The following is a 22,385-nucleotide window of genomic DNA, read 5'->3' as shown; positions in this document are numbered from 1 at the left end:
TCCATTAATTCGGTGTGGCTGACTTGCACCTATGCAATATTTTTGGGATAAACTGGAATGCCAACTGCAAGTACTTATCGATCAATATCAATGCCTGACCTAGGTAATGCTCCTGTTGCAGAAGGAAGTTCAAAACTTGTATGTTCATCTAGAGTGCGTAATAGATATATTTTTTTATTTGATAGGACAACAGAAAATTATTTTATACTCCTTACACAATAACTGCTAGCTTGGTTACTCAATGATGTAACCTTACTGCTACCTGGTATCTGTTGTGTTTATGCAATCCATTATGGTTACCTCATCTTTTGCTTTAGTTAAAACTAACAGAGATATCAGATCAGTTTCTCACATCCACAACCTGCTTCTCATATGAATGTCGATTTCAGGAACTGATTCTAGACCAGGGCTTTAGTTTAGTGATAAGGGGAGTGCAGTGAAGGATCATTCCTGGAAGCATAAATCCAGAGAGGCCAAGTAAAACACAACAGTTTACTGGGAATGCAAAACAGATGGAGGAAGACTGAGCATCTCATGTGGGAGTGGCTAAGGGAAACGAGGCAGGAAAGTGAATAACGATAAAGCCAGTTAAAGTGGCTTTAAGAGTAGATGCAAGATCCAGTTTGATTGACAAAAAAACGATGAGGTGTGACATTCTAATCTTGCTGCTTGTCCAGTGTTTGGGAGGTTCAGGTGAGTCATATGCTGCATATACACCCCACTGCCTACTGTGTAGGTGCATTTTTAAAGTTTACAATGTGGTCTGTCTACAGCTTTTCACAATAGGCCCCTATAATCCATCGATTCATGTCAAAAGACATTATTTAAGCGGTGGACAAACATGATTATAATTTAAGTACTTGAAATACAGTTGCTGTCAGAAATCTCATGGCAGAGCCAGTTAAGATTTTTCCCAAAAATGCATTGTGTTAAAAGAGTGTGTATGAAACTAAATAGTAGAGAATACTAAATAAAACATAAAATACATTTTTCAGAATATTGAATTACAATTTAGTAGAATTTAAAATGTGTAATTGGAAATAGAGCTGCTAACATACATTCATTTTTGGGGGGTAAATATGTAAATGATTTTGAAGATTGAATTACAACTCGAGCATTTCTCCATTTGTTTAATCAATATGCTCAAATATACACAAACTTCAAAAAGAGATTAGTTATATAACAATTTATTTGTTAAATATGACCACATTCAACAGTGGCAATTAAATTAAAGCCACTGAATGCAGAATGAAGAAGGTTTGCTGCTATGGTTTGGTTTTGCTTGTTTCCTAAAGCTTTTTTTTTTTACCCTGGTGGAAGAGATTTCTTTTTGGCCTTATCCACATAACATAAGGTGACATGAAATGGTTTGATTAGTATTGGTTTTCCTTTTCCATTTTTGTTTTTTTCTGGATTTATCAGGACTAACTTTGCAAACTTACTGACAACCAATCCTTAATCAGCCTGACCATTAACCCTGCAGGCCTCCCCCTGTTTGATCTGACTTCTAAGGCTGATGAGGCATTGAGGATGGCGCTGGATGAGATCAACACTCGGTATGCCCAACATCACCTCTACAGAGTGGCCAAAGCTTCAGTTACAAGAGTACGTGGATACTATACCTCTTTATTACAAATAATAAAATCAGCATAACAGTTTGAGTGAAAAGTTGATTGAAAAAGATTAATTTTATAATTTCTTACTATTTGCTATGTTCATATTTACAAGAGGTGAATAGTGACTGCAGTTGTATTAACTTCAGCATACGTTTGATAAGTCAATCAAATCCACATGCTTAAAGTCTTCTGAACATGAGCTTCAACAGAAAGTATAAGACTCAAGAAAATCTGACCTTTTAAACTATGGAATTTACAGTTTCTCGGCTTACTTGCTTTTTTCTAATGCCAAATGTAAAGAAATTCTGAAATACATTAATTTGACAAATATTTATTTTAATTAACTTATAAATAACATAAGTAAGAGCCTCCCATTGGATAATTACTGCATGGGTGATTATGTTTCAGCTGGCAACAAGTTATTTAACCCTAACTGATGCAGTGAGTAGCTTCTCATTTGTTAAACAACCATGTCGAAAGACACATCCTGTGATCGTCGAAAAGATGTTAATCTGTTTCAGAAGGGTCAAATTATTGGCATGCATCAAGCAGAGAAAACATCTAAGGAGATTGCTGAAACTACTAAAATCGGGTTAAGAACTGTCCAACGCATTATTAAAAAGTAGAAGGACAGTAGGGAAACATCATCTTCGAGGAAGGAATGTGGTCAGAAAAAAATCTTGAATGATCGTGATCGGCAATCACTTAAACGTTTGGTGAAATCAAATGGTAGAAAAACAACAGTAGAACTCAGGGATATGTTTAATAGTGAAAGTAAGAGCATTTCCACATGCACAATGCGAAGGGAACTCAAGGGATTGGGACTAAACAGCTGTGTAGCCTTAAGAAAACCACTTGTCAGTGAGGCTAACCGGCATAAACGGCTTCAATTTGCTAGAGAGCATAAAGATTGGACTCTGGAGCAATGGAAGAAGGTCATGTGGTCTGATGAGTCCAGATTTACCCTGTTCCAGAGTGATGGGTACATCAGGGTAAGAAGAGAGGCAGCTGAAGTGATGCACCCATCATGCCTAGTGCCTACCGTACAAGCCTGTGGGGGCAGTGCTATGATCTGGGGTTGCTGCAGTTGGTCAGGTCTAGGTTCAGCAACGTTATGTGCCCAAAGAATGAGGTCAGCTGACTACCTGAATATTCTGAATGACCTGGTTATTCCATCAATGGATTTTTTCTTCTTTGATGGCACGGGCATATTCCAAAATGACAATGCCAGGATTCATCGGGCTCAAATTGTGAAAGAGTGGTTCAGGGAGCATGAGACATAATTTTCACAAATGGATTGGCCACCACAGAGTCCAGAGCTTAACCCTATTGAGAATCTTTGGGATGTGCTGGAGAAGACTTTGCGCAGTGGTCCAAATCTCCCATCATCAATACAAGATCTTGGGGAAAAATTTATGCAACTCTGGACAGAAGTAAATGTTGTGACATTGCAGAAGCTTGTGGAAACGATGCCACAGCGAATGCGTGCTGTAATCAAAGCTAAAGGCGGTCCAACGAAATGCGTGTGACCTTTTTTTTGGCCAGGCGGTGTATTATAATAACACATTCTCTATGAAGGAACAAACTGCTACACATTTAAATGTGCTGTTTCTTTGCTGAGTTGGACATTTTGTTAATTTTTTATTTTCATTAAACCGATTTATCCTGGTCAGGGTTTGTGACAGGTCCGGTTCCTCTGGGAAACACTGAGCGCAAGGCAGAAATGCCCTGATCAGAGCCAGTCCATCACAGGGCCATCACACCTATCATGTTTGTAAAGACACACCGGCCGCCTGGCAGCAATGCTAAGATGCAAATGCATCTAATAGACCTTAACTGATCAATGGAAAATGTGAACATTTCTTTTCAAAAGAACTGTTCTTTGAGGAAGTTAATAACAATGCAGTATAAGCTGTTGCTTTTTCACTCTGCACCAGGTTGTTCCACTGGGGATGAACACTTATGATATGATGCTAAAATTCGGGATAAGGGAGACAGACTGTCGGAAGGACTCTGGGGTCGATCCACAGGGCTGTGCCTACCGCCGAGCTTACTTTGTGGTAAGATTAAATAGGAAATCGTTGTCCAGCTCTTCTTACTACATTTATAAATTATTTGATACCTACTAAGGAAACATCATAGAATAACAATATAAAGAAGCTTGTAAGGAACATGTACACCATTTACCTCCAGAATAGCTTTAATCCTACTTGGAATAATGGAGAAAGTAGAGTTCCAGAAACTCTTAGAAAGGTCAACCTATGTTAACATTTGGTGACTAGGGACGCCATGAAAAAAGTTCCTGATTTTCAGTTGTAAACTACATTTTAGCATTTTTAGCAGTATGTATGGGACCATATTTATTTTTGTAGCAGACATTATAGTTTGAAGGTAGACTTTGGCTGTCCTGTGAAATCCTGTCAGTGAGCTTTAACTTTCCTCTTTTCCTCTTCATGCTGGTGAAGTTTGTCTGTATTAGACATTTACAGTCATAACATCTAAGATGACTAATTTATGGCATTTAGCTGATGCTTTTAGCTGAAGTGACTTACAGATACAAGCAACTGAGAGTTAAGGGCCTTGCTTAGGAGTCCAACTGTAGCAACTTAGCAGAGGTGGGGCTAAAACCAGTTACCTTCTGATCACTATTCTACTACCTTAACCAATAAGCTACCACTTGTTTTCCATTTTTCAAGCATTTTCAATGCCTCTAATGCTCTGAAATACAATTATCTTTTTTTGAAAATACATACAAATGTACATTTTGTCCATATTTAAAAGCACACAATTAAAATACATTGTGTTACCATGTAAACAGATCTGAGCAGAAAAAAAATTAAGCATGTTTTTGTTTTTTAGCTTATAAAAAATACAACACTAAATACAAACAATTTAATCTAAGATGTGGCATAGGAAGTTTTGTGGGCTCACCTTGTTAGGGACAGCATCAAAAAGTCTGTCCACTTTAATGAAGCTAAAAGGTTGGATTTGACATTCTATTAAGAAATGTTATTACCATTTACTTAAGTTGTGAAATAATAGTTAATCTGAAAATTTACACAATTCACCACTTATTCCAATGTTGGTGATCAGCCAAGACATGTTTGTCAACTGACATTTGCCTTAGCAAACTGCATGCCTAAATCACACATTTCCCTCACCTACTCTTTATCCTTTCTCTCTTGTCTGTCTAGTCAGAAGCAGGGTGCTACATTCGAGTGCATTTGGCTGACACATTTACTAACATTATCTCCTTCAAGTGCAGTCCAGCACAAAGTTCCAGCTCGGAATTAGATGAGATGGTAAGTGAGTGTCTGAGACCTAAACAAATACACATACATGAGTGAATTTATGAGAATGTGAGGTAAACACTTCACCCACCCTATGAGTGTTAAAATAATACATTATTTTGGTCTGGTGGTAAGGGCTGGAAATGACTGAAAATGTGTTTCAGTAAAAATCTCATTATTATCAATTTATTGTTTCAGATGGTGACTGGGTGGCACTTTAATCCAAATCATCTGGTTTCTAGACGTGAGTAGATTCACTAACAGCATTAGCAATGGCCTCTACCAGCCTGTAAAAAAATAATTGTGTTGGTACTGCATCATCACATGCAAGAATTAGACAAAAATGTGTCTAAGCTATTAAATGTCTGAAAAATATTAAATGTTTATACATTTTTCAACAACCAGTAACTGGCAGCATTGTCTGTGGAATGTTAAAAAAATAGTGAAATTGATGCTTCATCAGTCATAATACTGATTAAAATTGAAATTTTAATCCCTATTGACAAGACTGTGTGTAATTACTTTTCAATATATGTTGTTTGAGACAAGCTGTAAGCTGCATACCTACAAAACACATTTCAAATGAGTGAATTCAATCACTAGTTGCTTAACCCAGAAAGAAACTTCTGGTACTAAACACATCTTAAATAAATTGTGCAATTTTTTTGATAAAATATTCCTTTAAGCATGTCATTTAAAATTAGGGATTGTTCACTCTAACTTAGCTAATGCTTATTGACGTTTTATATTCTATTTACAGAGCCTGTATCTACAACTGCAGCTCCCATCTCTGGTGTAACTTCACCAGTACATACTAGACACCCTAACAATTTTAATATTCGTGGCGAAGACTTTAGCAATTATTTGGAATGACCAAACAAATAAAGATTTTATTCTGTTAACAGCAACAAACATGTTACTTCTGCTCTACGGAATAAAAAAAAAAAACATTAAACCAGTGAGATTTTGAGCAGGTACTGTTGCAATACCTATGTAGGGGTAATATAACATATGGCTTAACAGTGCAATAAATTATTATTTTTTTTAACTATATGACAAATATGGAAATAAATAATTTTTTCTAGGGTGTATCACCTTGTCTGACTTGGTTGTAGTGATTTCTGTTTTACACACACTATTCTGTTACATTACATTTAGATTTTGATTACATTTCTCAGCGTGGGCCGGACAAGGACGAGTAAAAAAATGAAATAAAGCCAGCAATATCAATGAAGAAAACTGACACTGATTTGTTTGTTTAATTACACTGAAGCATATTATAAAATAAAGCATTACTGAAGAATTATGCAGCTTAATGCACAAACAAAGGTTTGTCTAAACCTAATACAATAGAACCTTGACTAGATACTCTGCCCTCAAGTAAAACACAATCTACCGTGGAATATCTGTGTTGCTTGCAACATTGTCTCTCACCTCCTCCACACTACTCGGCATAGACACGTGTTATTTCTATAGCAACCAAGATGGCTACAGACATGTTACTACAGTAGAAACAATTCAGATTTTGAGAAGAAATGCCACCCTGCAGTCCCAACAAAACAAAATTAGAGGTAAGACATAACATACACTGATCAGCCATAACATTAAAACCACCTCCTTGTTTCTACACTCACTGTCTATTTTATCAGCTCCACTTACCATATAGAAGCAGTTTGTAGTTCTACAATTACTGACTGTAGTCCATCTGTTTCTCTGCATGCATTTTTAGCCTGCCTTCACTCTGTTCTTCAATGGTCAGGACCCCCACAGGACCACTACAGAGTAGGTATTATTTAGGTGGTGGGTCATTCTCAGCACTGCAGTGACATGGTGGTGGTGTGTTAGTGTGTGTTGTGCTGGTATAAGTTGATAAGACACAGCAGCGCTGATGGAGTTTTTAAACACCTCACTGTCACTGCTGAACTGAGAATAGTCCACCAACCAAATATATCCGGCCAACAGCGCCCTGTGGGTACCGTCCTGTGACCACTGATGAAGGTCTACACCCAGATGACCAACTCAAACAGCAGCAATGGATGAGTGATCGTCTCTGACTTTACATCTACAAGGTGGATCAACTAGGTAGGAGTGTCTAATAGAGTGGATAGTGAGTGGACACAGTACTTAAAAACTCCAGCAGCGCTGCTGTGTCTGATCCACTTATACCAGCATAACACACTAACACACCACCATCTTGTCAGTCACTGCAGTGCTGAGAATGATCCACCACCTAAATAATACCTACTCTGTGGTGGTCCTGGAAGAGTCCTGACCATTAAAAAACAGCATGAAAAGGGGCTAACAAAGCATGCAGAAAAACAGATGGACTACAGTCAGTAATTGTAGACCAACAAAGTGCTCCTATATGGAAAGTGGAGCTGATAAAATGGACAGTGTGTGTAGAAACAAGGAGGTGGTTTTAATGTTATGGCTGATCGGTGTAGGATTGGATTACTGTATGTCTTTATAGGTTAGTGGTATTTTGGGCTATGGTATAAAATACTTTTTGGGGTGGTTTCCCAGACAGAGATTAAGCCTAGTTCTAAAATGGCCTTTTTATCTAGATTAACAGAAATCTGCTTTCTCAGTCGTGGCTTAAAATAGGCCTAGATTTAGCCTAATTCTGAATTATCTAATCTGATTTCTTGAAGGAAGATTAGAGCTATTGCAGGACTAAATTGAGGCTTAATTTAAACCTCACAGGAGGCAGGTTTAACTTCAAATTAATGTTGTTTGTCAAAGAAAACAAATAAATTACTTGCACTATGTCAATGAAGATCAGCAAGTACCACCAGCTAGACATGTTCTTGCTGACAAAAGTGACCCATTACTTAATTTTGATGACATTAGTTTTTGAGATCATTTAAGAACGTACAACCCCAAATCAGAAAAGTTGGGACAGCATGGAAAATGCAAATAATACAAACACAGAGTTTCTTACATTTACTTTGGTTTTATTTTATGTCAGACAGGATGAACCTGAGATATTTGATGACACCCCATACCACGACAGACCCTGGCACTGACACACCTCCGTACCATGACAGACCCTGGCACTGACACAGTCCCATACCATGACAGACCCTGGCTCTGACACAGCTCCATACCATGACAGACCATTGCTTTCGGACTTGTAGCTGATAACAGTCTGGATGGTTCTTTTCGTCTTTGGTCCAGAGCACAGTGTCCATTTAAAAAAAAAAAAAAAAGACCTGGAATGCTGATTCATCTGACCATAATACACGTTTCCACTGTGTGATGGTCCATCCTAGATGCCTCCGAACCCAGAGAAGTCGACGCTGCTTCTGGACATGGTTAACATAAGGCTTCTTTTTTGCACAGTAAAGTTTTAAGTGCCATTTGTGCATGTAACTCTGTATTGTAGTGCCTGACAAAGGTTTGATAAAGTAATCCCTCACCCATGTGGTTATATCAGCTATTGTTGAGTGGCGGTTCTTGATGCAGCGCCGTCTGAGGGATGGAAGATCACGGCCGTTCAGCTTAAGCTTGCGGCCTTGGCCTTTATGCACAGAAATTCCTTCCCGATTCCTTAAATTGTTTAATAATATTATGCACTGTAGAGGGAGGAATATGCAAAATCCTACCAATCTTTCTTTGAGGTACATTGTTTTTAAACATTTCTATCATTTTCTCACACATTTGTTCACAAACTTTGCTCATCAAAGACTTTACTTTCCTGGATGCTGCAATTATCTGTTTATATCACCTGTTTGGAATCACATCATTATTTATTTTTTTCACCTCATTACTAGCCCTAAAGGGTGGAACGGTGGCTAATTGGGTAGCACTGTTGCCTCACAGCAAGAAGGTCCTTGGTTCAATCGCGGTCTGGGTCCTTTCTCTGTGGAGTTTGCATGTTCTCCCCGTGTCTGTGTGTTCTTTCTGAGTCCTCCGGTTTCCTCCCACAGTCCAAAGACATGCAAGTGAGGTGAATTGGAGACACTAAATTGTTCATGACTGTGTTCAATATAACCTTGTGAACTGATGAACCTTGTGTAATGAGTAACTACCGTTGCTCCACCTAATTCAGACTAGCACAGGTGGTTTTAAATGAAGCTAGTTTGGGACTCCATAGTCCAGGTGTTAGTAATCAGTAGTTAATCTGTGTTTCAGAAAGTCCTTTTTAAAGACACTCCACTACAGAGTGACACTCCATATGAAGTCACACTCTGTGCTGTGAAAAGAGCTTCCGATTAAGGGGAGGGTCTAAATTCAGGAGTCAACTCTGGGACACCCTCTTTGCTTTTGAGTGGAAGAAGGAATCTGCCGTCACCATGGCTACAGATAGACGCTTTTCTCGCCTTGCTGTCATGTCTTGTGCTCTGTTATCATTTCAGCATCTCCAAGCGGGAATACGAGCTCAAGAGACGCAAGCACCTGCTACTTTATAACTAGTATAATTGTATAGTTATGTTTTAATTCTCCAAAAAATTTTGTTAAATTTAAGCAATAGAACACGAGAGGGAGTGTTATCGCGAACACACGACCTCGAGTGTTCTATTGCTTTTATACAACAGTTTTTACAAAATAAAGAAAGAAAATAAATCAAAGAAGCCCTGAATTTCATATTAAATATGCTTTAATATTGACAATACCTTCCGCCAAAAAGTAGTTCCACAACGAATATAAAGTTTAACACTACAAAGCAGACATCCCAAGTTGCAAAAACTCAGGAAGGTAAGAACAAGAAGAAGAAGAAAGCAAGAACCTCCGAAGGGAAAAAAAGAAATAAAAAAACCTCTCGCACACACCAAAGGCTATGGATGAAAACAGAACTACTAGGAGCTGCTAACTGGCTTAACTAACTGTTCGCGTTACAAACACATTAATGTTCCCTAAATAGTGCACTAGATTGTGTATCAGATCATGGAAATATGTTCCCTACATAGTGCACTAGATAGTGAATTAGACAATTGGTTATGTTCCCTACACAGTGCGCTAGATTGTATATCAGATAATGGATTTAAAACGCGACCGGGAAAAAAAGGCTGTGTTGCCTGCGTGCGCGTTTGTGTGCATGAAGCTTGTCGTTAATGGCAACGCATCAGCGGAGTAATACCATTGTGGTGTGAAAAGACCGTGCTGTTATCACGAATATCAGCACGTTTAGAACGCTTCTCAACCAATCAGATTGTAAGGTCGGAACTACCTGTTGTATAAATGATAATAATGTTAGTGATAGTATTGTTGGGGTAAAATAATTTTGCCATTTATGAAGTTTAAGTTCACCGACCACAGATTTTATTACTTTCTTTAAAAAGACAGAAGAACACTGTGCCTAAATTTGCTCTAACACTTATGAGGAAACCTAATATCATATTTTACTGAAAATGATGTTGGAACCTATATTTGTAAGGTGTTTCCTTGTCCTAGCTGCACTTCCGTGGAGTGTGGTGGTTGAGTGTGCTCTGGTGTACACTTGCTGTTGGAGGGTTGTATAGTGCACTCCCCCTCTGTCCTAATTACTTTGGGACAGCCCTTAATGTGGCGAGCACTCCACGTGAACGCACAAACGGAAGCAGAGTAGAGAGGTGGAGTGGGTAGGGAGCGGATTGGGATTGGGGGATGATTTACTATTCCAGACTAAGGCCTACTCCTGGCTTAGTTAAACCCTGTCTGGGAAACCACCCCATACAGTGCTGTGAAGAAGTATTTGCCCCCTTACAGATTTCTTTGGTTTTTGCTTTTTTGTCATACTTACATTTTTCTGATTATCAAACAAATTTCAACATCAGACAAAGATAACCTGAGTGAATACAAAATGCAGTTGCATTTCAATGATGATTTCATTTATTAAGGGAAAGAAGCTATCCAAACCAACCTGACCCTATGTGAAAAGGTAATTGCCCCCTAAACCTAATAACTGGTTGTGCCACCCTTGGCAAGCGTTTGCAATAACTGGCAATGAATCTTTCAGATCTCTGTGGAGGAATTTTACACATCTCTGTGAAAGGCCTGTTTAAGGTCATGCCACAGCATCTCAATCGAATTCAAGACCAGACTTTGACTAGGCCACTCCAAACCTTCATTTTGTTTTTTTCAGCCATTCAGAGATTGACTTGCTGGTGTGCTTCGGATCATTGTCCTGCTGCAGAACCCAAGTACACTTGAGCTTATGGTCACTCATGGCCGGACATTCTCCTTCAGGATTTTCTGGTAGAGAGCAGAATTCATGGTTCCATCAATTACAGAAAGTCGTCCAGGTCCTGAAGCAGCAAAGCAGCCCCAGACCATCACACTACCACCACCATGTTTGACTGTCAGTATGATGTTCTTTTTCTGAAATGCTGTGGTAGTTTTACGCCAGATGTAACGGGACGCACACCTTCCAAAAAGTTCCACTTTTGTCTCGTCAGTCCACAGAATATTTTCCCAAAAGTCTTGGGGATTATCAACATGTTTTTTGGCAAATGTGAGACGGGCCTTTGTGTTCTTTTTGGTCAGCAGTGGTTTTCGCCTTGGAACTCTCCCATGGATACCATTTTTGCCCAGTCTCTTTCTTATTGTTGAATCATGAACACTGACCTTAACTGAGGCAAGTGAGGCCTGCAGTGCTTTAGATGTTGTTCTGGGTTCTTTTGTGACCTTCTGGATGAGTCATCGATGTGCTCTTGGAGTAATTTTGGTAGGCCGGCCACTCCTGGGAAGGTTCACCACTGTTTCACCACAATCTCCATTTGTGGATAATAGCTCTCACTGTGGTTCGCTGGAGTCCCAAAGCCTTATAAATGGCTTTGTACCCTTTTCCAGACTGATACTGTAGATGTCAATGACTTTGTTTCTCATCTGTTTCTGAATTTCTTCAGATCGGGGCATAATGTGTTGCTTTTTAAGCCTACTTCATGTTGTCAGCCAGGTTCTATTTATGTGATTTCTTGATTCAACAGGTCTGGCAGTAATCAGGCCTGGGTGTGGCTAGTGAAATTGAACCCAGCTTTCCCAAAACTGTGGTTAATTACAGTAAATTCATTACTTTTTCACATAGGGGCAGGTTGTTTGGGATAGCTTTTTTCCCTTAATGAATGAAATCATCATTTAAAAACTGCTTTTAGTATTTACTCAGGTTATCTTTGTCTGATATTCAAATTTGTTTGATAATCTGAAACATTTAAGTGTGACAAATGTGCAAAAACCAAAGAAATCTGTAAGGGGGCAAATACTTTTTCACAGCACTGTATATGGTGCCAAAAGTAAAGAAAAATACAATAGCAATGTTGCAGTTGATTCTGAAAGCTCTTTATTTTGTTTTATATAGTTTATAGGCTTAATCAACAAAATCAAAAGAAGCACCACTTCTGAAATACACTGGTAAGCTCACAGTATGGAGACTCTTGTGTTAAAATGGACATTAAAACCAAAAGCAAGACTTGCCATGGCTCTTCTACCACACGGAGGTAGTATGAGTAAAGCCAGAATTAACTTGCATCTTTTGTATTAACACATGTAAACCCTCTTCTCACCAGCAAAACCACCAAATCAAAATAGTAAGCATGGTTAGAAATGCTATTGTCCTGGCTACCTTAAAGTCAACATTAATTTTTTATACTGTTGAATTGAAACATTGTAAATGACCTCTTATTGCAAATTGGATAGAAATTGAAAAGGGAAATGAAGTTTTACCATGATGAACAATGTCAAGTCTTCAAGTCTACGGTGAAAACCTTGGAACATTCTTATGTGTGTTAAGTCTGCACCCTGCTTGTGCAACTTTAATATGGTCTAATCCACTTTATCATTAAATGTCCTTGTCTCTCAACCCAGAGAGGAGAAATACATATTTCACGTTTTTTGTTATTTAATATAAACTATATGGCCAAAAGTATATGGATATCCTGGCTTTGCTTTTCCCCCCCAAAAAGCTGGAATATGCAGAAAAAGCATTTTATTGTACTGTACTTGTGTATATGTACAGTGGGGAAAATAAGTATTTGATCCCCTGCTGATTTTGTAAGTTTACCCTTTTACAAAGACTTGAACAGTCTATAATTTTTATGGAAGGTTTATTTTAACAGAGAGAGACAGAATATCAACAACAATCCAGAAAAAAAACTTTAAATAAAAGTTATAAATTAATTTGTATTTAATTAGGGAAATAAGTATTTGATCCCCTACCAACCAGCAAGAATTCTGACCCCCACAGACTGGTTATGTGCACAAAAGGCACACAAATTAGTCCTGTCCCTGTATAAAAGACACCCGTCACAGAATCAGTTTCTTCCGTTCAAATCTCTTGACCACAATGAGAAAGACCAAAGAGCTATCAAAGGACGTCAGGGACAAGATTGTAGACCTGCACAAGGCTGGAATGGGTTACAAGACCATCAGCAAGAAGCTTGGTGAGAAAGAGACCACTGTTGGTGCGATAATTCGAAAATGGAAGAAATACAAGATCACAGTCAACAATCGCCCTCGCTCTGGAGCTCCATGCAAGATCTCACCTCGTGGGGTAAGAATGATTCTGAGAAAGGTGAGGTCAGCCCAGAATTACACGGAAGGAGCTTGTCAATGATCTCAAGGGAGCTGGGAGCACAGTCACCAAGAAAACCATTAGTAACACACTTCGCCGTAATGGATTGAGATCCTGCAGTGCCCGCAAAGTCCCTTTGCTCAAGAAGGCTCATGTACAGGCCCGTCTGAAGTTTGCCAATGAACACCTGAATGATTCAGAGAAAGCTTGGGAGAATGTGATATGGTCAGATGAGACCAAAATTGAGCTCTTTGGCATCAACTCCACTCGCCGTGTTTGGAGGCAGAGAAATGCCCAGTGGGGATGGTGTTCTTGAGGTCATATCCAGTATTTCTCTGCTCCCAGCTCCCTTGAGATCATTGACAAGCTCCTCCCGTGTAATTCTGGGCTGACCTCACCTTTCTCAGAATCATTCTTACCCCACCAGGTGAGATCTTGCATGGTGCTCCAGAGCGAGGGCGATTGACTGTGATCTTGTATTTCTTCCATTTTCGAATTATCGTGCCAACAGTGATCTCTTTCTCACCAAACTTCTTGCTGATGGTCTTGTAGCCCATTCCAGCCTTGTGCAGGTCTACAATCTTGTCCCTGACGTCCTTTGATAGCTCTTCGGTCTTGCCCATGGTGGTCGAGAGATTTGAATGGAAGAAACTGATTCTGTGACAGGTGTCTTTTATACAGGGACAGGACTAATTTGTGTGCCTGTGGGGGTCAGAATTCTTGCTGGTTGGTAGGGGATCAAATACTTATTTCCCTTAATTAAATACAAATTAATTTATAACTTTTATTTAATGTTTTTTTTCTGGATTTTTTTGTTGATATTCTGTCTCTCTCTGTTAAAATAAACCTTCCATAAAAATTATAGACTGTTCAAGTCTTTGTAAGGGGGTAAACTTACAAAATCAGCAGGGGATCAAATACTTATTTTCCTCACTGTATATATGAAAAATAAAGGTATTCTATTTTATTATACTTGAGTACTTTCAGTGCACATATTTATATTTAAAAAATCTAAGAAACGTAATGTAATGTGTGAAAAACTATTATTATTAGTTCTGTGTTTACGAGCAATTGGTGGCAATTACAGCTGTAATTTAATTTAAGGTTTAAGGCTAGGCCATGAAAGCATCTTTATCGTTCTCTTCAGAAATCAATCGACTTACATGGGCAGTATGTTTCATATCTTTTTTTCAGATTGAGTCTCTTTGCTGATGAGATTAAATTATATGTCCCAGTACATTGACATAATACTCATTTTTCATTTGATGAATGTACTGTTAGCAGAGAAGCAGCCACATATCATTATAGTCCTTACTTCATACTTCACTGTGGGTATGGTGCCCTTGGCATCATACATGCAACTCTTCTTCTTTCAAGCACAGCTGTCTGACTAATGCCTGTGTACATTTTTGTTGTGCAGCTCTGTGCTTTTTTTGTGTGTGGGATGAAGAAGTAGAAGATTGCATTGTAGTTTATTGTTTTTAGTTCACTGTAGGATTGTTCTGCTGCTTTTAAGTCACCCTCCAACTTATTTAGGTGATTGTTGGCTTCTTTCTACCTTTCTTATAACAGGTCTAATAGGATGTAGTAAAATACTGCATGGCATATGTTTCCCTGGACGATTTGTGGTTTCTTTAACTTTTTCAAAAACACAAAGCATGTATAAAATAAAAGTTGTTTATATGAACTGGACATAAATTAAATAATAGAAACAATAATGGAACCCTTGCTCCATCCAACATTTTTAGAGGCACACAGACATTATGTTTATACAGAGGAACCTTGATTGAACAGACTTAAAGGGGGGAGCACTGGTCTGTAAAATGCGATTGTCCAAAACAGCAAAAAAAAATTTTTATATTTTCAGGGGGTGCGAAAATATACAAAAACACAGAAGTCCACAAAAGATCCGCAAAAGTGCTAAACATATGATAAACAGTAAACGGAACAACATAAATAGATATGTAAATCGAACCACATAAACACCGCTTTTCACTTTCTTAATAAGTTCTAACTTTTCATCAATACCTCTGAGGGTGCTGAGATGCACCCTCTTTTGCTTACCACTTCCCTTGTCTTTTGAAGCCATTACTAAGCACTAGAACTTGCAAAAATTAAGAACAAAACACAGAGATATGTGCACCAGTCAGCAGACAATTACCAAACTACTGGTCTTTTAAACAATTGGACTGGACAGTCGGTTTTCCAGATTTTGCCCGTTAAATCTGAAATCTGTTAAATGGAGGTCCGTTAAATCAAGGTTCCTCTGTTCTGTGTTTTACCATGAAAATACAAAGATCACCACACACATTCCATATCACACTGAAATTTGATGAGAGTTTTTGTTCTCATGGTTTCAGACCAGATTATGACCTTTAATAATTTAATGTTAACACTGTCAAAAAAACTGAAAAGAAACATAATGTATATTCATTTTTAAAACATATTTCCTTTCAGCTTGAATACAAGATAAGAGTATGGTAATATATATATTTATAGATACACCACAAGCTCAAATGGATCTTGATTTGTGGTTTCCAGTTCTTAACCAGATGTGATTATCATACTAAGTACTTTAATACATACTTTAATACACACTGTAAAAGACTAATGGTAAAGTCATGTTGGGGATCCAACCAAAAGTTAAGACACTTCTTGACATGCATGTACATGAAGGCCTGTCCACAGATGACTCCCCAGACTCACTGCGTTAGGAGGACATTGCTCCCAAATTTTAAGACATGAACTAAAACCATGGACCAGTCCTTGAAAGATATTTGGCAAAAAAGGCATTAATCAAAAACAGGCAAAGCAGGTAATTTTGTACAGTTAGAAACTACAACAATGTGAATAATGTACCTGAATCAGACAGGTCTAGATCATATCAGACAGTCCACAATTTTACAAAATTTGCATAAGCAATTCAGACCTCTTACCAAATTTTCCAAATCTAGTAGATATCTTTTGCCAAACATTGCAATAAGGTGTTTTAAAAAAGTTTTTAAAGACATGGTCAGATAAAGACATTTCAATAAGTCAGTAAAAATAGGGTCAGGGGAATAAACTGTTTTAATGTATGGGAAAGTTATTCCAAAACTGGGGAGACCAATGCATAAACTTGTCTGAAGGGCAAATAAGTATTGGCACCCCCTGCTCAGTTTTATAAGAAAATCAACAGCTACATTCACTCAAACAAATTACATAACCATTCTCCAAACTAAATTCAATCCCTGTCATGCAGGCAAACTTTCTGTAAAAACAAAAAACAAAAAAAACTTTAATATCTGCTTCTTCATTGGAAAACAATCATTGTCAAACTTAGGTCTAAAATAAAAAATTCTTCACATACTTAAATAAATCTATGTAAAAAGGCAAATTTATTTCTTCCCATTACTTCAAAACATTCAAACACCAAAATGCTAAAGTTCTATGCAGTACCAATTTGTTGCAGAGATTTCCTTAATTTAACTGGAATTGATACTGATGGGCATTAATGCATATTGGACATCATGATCTCTCTTGTACAGAGTCACATGAGATTTTTTTAATCCAGTCAAACAAATTGATTCTCTTCTATATCACTTGATGAAGGACGTCTCAAAACTCTCAGTTTGTCAGTTTGGTGGTTTGGTCTCTTTTTGGTGGGGCAGGGGGTGGTCCTCGCCTTAATGTTGCATAGCCAGAGATATTGCTAGACATGTACCCACTTCCATTGTGACTCTGTTGGTCTAGAAGCTTGGGGGGAGGGGGAGGCAGAACCATGTCATCCATAGTGGCCACAGGGTCCAATTTGGCTGCAGAATTTCGCAAAGACTTGCGCCTTAAAGTCTGGTTCAAGTCCTCTAAAAAGTTTGGCTGACTGCTGCCCTTAGGGGAAGGTGGAGGTACAGGGCCTCCTTGCAAAGGTGCTTCAGGGGTTGTGTTGTTGCGACGGAGTGATACTGGAGGCGTAGTCTTTTTTAGAGAGTTCTTGCTCCACATAGGCTGGGGCTGAGGGTTTACCACAGCTACTTTTTGGGTGCCTGCATGTGTATCCCCTGGTAGTGGTGGTGGAGGTGGAAGGTCTGACTGTAGTGGAGGAGGAGGAAAAACTTCCTTCTCAGGTGGTGGAGGTGCAGGGAAATTTATGCCAGATTCCTGGTTTTGACTCACTCTGTTCTGCAAAGCCAATGGTAGGTTGGCAAAGTTGAGCTTGCCTGGTTTAGGTGGAGCAGGTGGTCCAGAGGAAGACTCTCTGAAAGACAAACCAGAAGAGGGCATTGGAGCAGAAAAGGCAGAGCTGGGGTTAAACTTGCTCACCAGATTTTGCCGTGACTCCTGGTAGTCGGCTGAAGAGTTGATCTTGACACTGGTGTTGCGCTGAGGGGTTGGTGGTGGCTTTTTACCCCATGTGTAAGACCCAGATGACTTCTTTGTTGGAGAATGTAAATGTGTTGGTGGCAGTGGAGGTGGAGGTGGCGGCGTAGGAACTGAAACAGGCTGACCAGGTGGTGGAGGTGGACAAGGAGGTGGTGGCGGTGGGGGAAAGGTAAGTGTAGTCTCTGAAGGAGGTGGTGGAAATTCAGGAGACTGCTGCTGTTGCTGGACTTGTCCACCAGGCTGCCATTTTGGTTTAGTCTTAACAGCTGGTGGTGGTACTGAGGCTTTGTAAGTTTCTGCATGGTTGGCTGGCATTGGAGCTGCACCAGGAAACTGGCTGGCAAGCTGCTTGACTAACGATGGTGTGGTAGAAACCTGATTACTGAGTGTTAGCATTTTAGAAATGCTGTGCTGCTTGGGCAGTGTAGCTGGTGGAATGGTCTTTACTGGTGCAGAAGGGGGTGGAGGTGGAGGAGGAGGTGGTGGAGCAGGATCTGGAAGGAATGGAGCAGCTGGATGTGACATTTTGATACTATTGGTCTTCTTGAAGTCAGAAAGTCTAAAAGCATTGCCTTGATGTCGGTCAGGCTGCAGAACAAAGTCTGAGGCAGGTGGTGGAGGAGGAGGTGGTGGAGGAGGCGGTACTGGGACAGATGGCTGCTGAGGTGGTAGAGGAGGAGCAGGAGGTGTAGGTGGTGGTGGAGGTGGTGGAGGGGGTGGTGGGGATTGAGCCTGACTATCTAAAGATGACAGGTCTCTGGGCAAACTGGCAAACTTCTGAGCTAGGATGTTCTTGAGACCATTGGAAGTTGCCATAGGTGGGGATGGTTGTGGAGAGGGCAGGCGGTTGGTTTTTAAATTAGGCGGGGGAGGGGGGAAAGCCTCTTGGGGGGGTGCTGGTGGTGGCGGAAGAGGCTGGGACTGATAGGGTACTGGAGGTGGAGGGGGTGGAGGAGGAGCCTGGAACTGAATGGTTACTGTAGGTGGAGGGGGTGGAGGAGGAGCCTGGAACTGAATGGTTACTGAAGGTGGAGGTGGGGAAGTAGGCTGGGATTGGATTGGTAAAAGAGGTGGAGGTGGGGGAAAAGAATGAGACTGAATAGATACTGTAGGTAAAGGTGGGGGAAGAGGCTGAAAATCAATGGCTGGTGAAGGTGGAGAAGGGGACTGGGACCGCATGAGTACTAAAGGTGGAGGTGGGGGAAAAGACTGGGACTGAATAGGTACTGGAGTTGGGGGAAGAGGATAGGATTGGATGGGAGCTGGAGGTGGAGGGTGAGCCTGAGACTGGATGGGTGCTGAAGGAGGCAGTGGTGGTGGGGAAAACTGAGGCCCTGCAGCTGGGCTTAGTGGCCCACGTTTTAAAACAGCCATGGCAGAACCAGGAGCAGGCATGGAAGCTGGCGGTGGTGGAGGTGGAGGAGGTGGAACATTTGTACCTGGTTTAACATTGTTAAGGTGAGGCTTCAGAGTCAGAAGTGGTGGAGTCGGAAGCACTTGTTGACCTCGGGGTAGTGGCTTGGCCTGAGAGGCATTCTTCAGGCGATTGATGGTGCTGTATTTAGCAAATAAATGTGGAGTTGAGTGATGAGGGACACTAGCAGGTAGAGGGGGTGGAGGAGGAGGCGGTGGTGGGGGTGGTGGAGCTGGAGAAGGCTGTGGTTGAGTTTGAGCAGGTGTCTGAGTACCGCTTCCACAATGCTGAATGGCTGATTGCGTCTGTGGCTGTGCATTCTCCTGTGGTGACTGCACTTGCTGCTGTAAATTCATAGATACAAGGGTATGCTGCTGCTGCTGGGCCAGATGGGAATTAAGACTCGAGTGGCCACCATGTGTGCTGTGAATAGAATGGCTTGAACGAGTCGACTCTGGTCTCGCCTGCACAAGAAAAATACTCATGTAAAACAATCTACAGGGTGAGTCAAAAGTCACAGGACACTCTTTTATTTCAAAAACGAAAGGGAAAATGACATATCTGAATAGCCCAGCAAGTAATGGGTGAGGGGGCCTATCTTTTAGGCTATGTCCGGAACATGGCCGCCATCTTGAAAGCTGCCATACTGGATCAAGGGCAAGGTGGTCATGTAGCATATCAAAGAAGACCAGAATTGCCGCAATCAGATTTGCAATATCTCTTGTGGTTCAAAAGTTATCAACACAGAAATTTCAAAACTTCTGTTGTTCGTAACAGGTAATTGAAGATGGAATTGACGAAAGAAGAGAGGATTGAGGTGATTCTTATGTCCGGGGAACACAGCTGCCATATCATATCTGCAGTCTTCAACAACCGACACCCAGAAAGACCACCAATTTCACACAGCACTGTTGCATCCCTCATAGCCAAATTCAGAGAAAGTGGGACTGTGGACAACAAGCCACGTAGTTGTCGTCCGAAGACCGCTACCGATGAAGAAACTTTAACAATGGTTTTGGCAGCATGCGACGTCTCGCAGCAGAATGTGGTGTCAGCCAGTCATCCCCTGTACGGATTCTTCATACCAATAAGTGGCACCCCTTTAAGATCCAGCTGCAGCAGAAACTATCAGAGGATGACCCTGATAGAGGTGTTGAGTTCTACACCTGGGTGTTAGACCAACATCAACGAGATCCCGCATTCGCACAGGGCATTCTGTTCAGTTATGAGGCCAATTTTTATGTCAGTGGTGAGGTCAACCGCCAGAACGTGAGGTACTGAATTGATGAAAACCCTCACTGGATGGCAGACACCAAAGTCGTAGGTGATGTAAAGGTTATGGTGTGATCTGGAATATGGGGCACCTGTGGAGCTCAGCGCTACCTGACAATGCTACAGGAAACAGTGTTCCCATCCATTCTGACCGAAGATGGCAGTTTCCCCTGTTATTTCCAACAGGATGGGGCTCCACCACACTGCGGAGCAGGTGTTCATCAGTGGCTGGATATTCAATTCCCTGGTCACTGGACTGGCCGTCGTGGTCCTGTGGAATGGCCGCCCAGATCACCCGACCTCACACCACTCAACTTTTATCTCTGGAGTCATCTCAAACAAATTGTGTATGCTGAGAAAATCCGCAACAAACACCACCTTCAGCACCACATCGTGGAGGCTTGTGACAGCATTTCTCCAGAGATTCTCATGCGGGTTCATAAGGATTGGATCCAGCGCCTTCAGCTCTGTGTTCAGCACCAGGGACAACACATGTCAAATAGCTGTGCATCACAGGGGACGTTTCCTGGTTGTTGTTGCAACTTTGTGTTGATAACTTTTGAACCAAATCTGATTGCAGCAATACATTTCTGAGAAAATTCTGGTCTTCTTTGATATGCTACATGACCACCTTCCCATTGGAAAAACTTGCCCTTAATTCAATATGGCAGCTTTCAAGATGGCGGCCATGTTCCGATCATAGCCTAAAAGATAGGCCCCCTCACCCATTACTTGCTGGGGTATTCAGATATGTCATTTTCCATTTCGTTTCTGAAATAAAAGAGTGTCCTGCAACTTTTGACTCACGCTGTACAAATAACAGTGCATAAAAATACACTTAGCCTTCTTAACTACTTCCAAACCAGCATGCATTATAAGAAAGCAACAGAAACAGGCCAACGTCTTTTAACTACTTGGTCCTATTAAAAAAAGAAAGTAGTGAGAATGAAGTATTTTTAATGCCTTGTAAATCAACCTTCAAATAGGAACTGAGACACCAACTATCTGATCAACTATTTGATTTCATTTTCATAATCTATTTTGTCATGGTGATTGTTGTGGCAGCAACAATTAAAACCTGAGACCTAAGTTGTGATAAGCTATCTAAATAGACTGTAGCACCACCGGAGCTCTCCGTCACACCAAAATGCTCTAAATCAGTGGTTCTCAAACTTTTTAGACCAAGTACCACCCATTATCAAACCAAAACTTCCAAGTACCACCTATGTTTCTCATCACAGAACCACATATGGCACACATTAATTAGGTGTGTGTGTATATATTAGTGGTGGGAATTATGGCTTCTTGAAGGGAGCCGGATCTTTTGGCTCGGTTCCTTTTAAAGAGCCGTTCAAAGAAATGGCTCTTCGTTCTTCGGGAGGCGCTACTGGGTAAACTATAAGACACCCCCGATATTAATATAAAATGTTGCTACCTTGCCTTAAATCAGGGGTCTCAAACTCGCGGCCCGCGGGCCAGTTGCGGCCCGCAGGCCGATATTTTGTGGCCCCCGACATAACGGCAAAGTTCATTGTTAGTGCGGCCCGCACGGTTTTCTCACATGCACCTGTTTTGGCGAGTAGTTGCGCAACTCGTTACCCTTCACATTTTATTATTTTTCTCACTTAGCAGAAACGTGATTCAGAGCGACACCAAGTGGAAGGAAAATAAATCCTGTCAGCCAGTGCAAGGTACAGATAACAGAAAGAATGAAAGATTTTGTATTTCTACAGTAAACAGCTCTCATTATGACTGATTGATTCCCTCTACTGATGGAAGCGGAATGGGTGGATTACAGCTGATAAAAACTGTGCAGAAATGTACTGTAACGGCTCCCAGAGGCGCGACTCGGTTCCTTTCGTTCATTTTAAAGAGCCGTTCAATAGAATCGGATCGTTCGCATTAAATAACGAAACATCAAACTCCAAACATGTTAAACTTTTTTA

At 40.5% G+C, this 22,385-nt stretch overlaps 2 protein-coding genes across 5 annotated transcripts in view; one reads left to right on the top strand and one right to left on the bottom strand.

The window, feature by feature from the left end:
- The first annotated feature begins 486 nt into the window (after positions 1–486).
- Positions 487–5,995, top strand: spp2 (secreted phosphoprotein 2). The gene is made up of 6 exons (XM_063010674.1): positions 487–693; positions 1,484–1,605; positions 3,554–3,676; positions 4,811–4,918; positions 5,105–5,150; positions 5,667–5,995. The coding sequence occupies exons 1-6, from the start codon at positions 642–644 to the stop codon at positions 5,777–5,779; spliced, it is 564 nt and encodes a 187-aa protein (XP_062866744.1). The 5' UTR covers positions 487–641; the 3' UTR covers positions 5,780–5,995.
- A 10,450-nt stretch (positions 5,996–16,445) lies between these two features.
- raph1b (Ras association (RalGDS/AF-6) and pleckstrin homology domains 1b) overlaps positions 16,446–22,385 on the bottom strand; it is a 119,445-nt gene continuing 113,505 nt past the window's right edge. For 3 of the 4 annotated variants that reach the window (XM_063009297.1, XM_063009299.1, XM_063009298.1), the window contains one exon: positions 16,446–19,631. In XM_063009297.1, the coding sequence (XP_062865367.1) occupies positions 17,001–19,631 (2,631 nt within the window). In that variant the 3' untranslated portion in view covers positions 16,446–17,000. The remainder of the gene's footprint in view (positions 19,632–22,385) is intronic. The other variant, XM_063009300.1, reaches the window with a different exon arrangement.

This window comes from Trichomycterus rosablanca, chromosome 15 (assembly GCF_030014385.1).
Source record: "Trichomycterus rosablanca isolate fTriRos1 chromosome 15, fTriRos1.hap1, whole genome shotgun sequence".
Lineage (NCBI taxonomy): Eukaryota > Metazoa > Chordata > Actinopteri > Siluriformes > Trichomycteridae > Trichomycterus > Trichomycterus rosablanca.
Note: the sequence above shows the minus strand (reverse complement) of the source record. Positions and strands in the feature narration are given on the sequence as shown.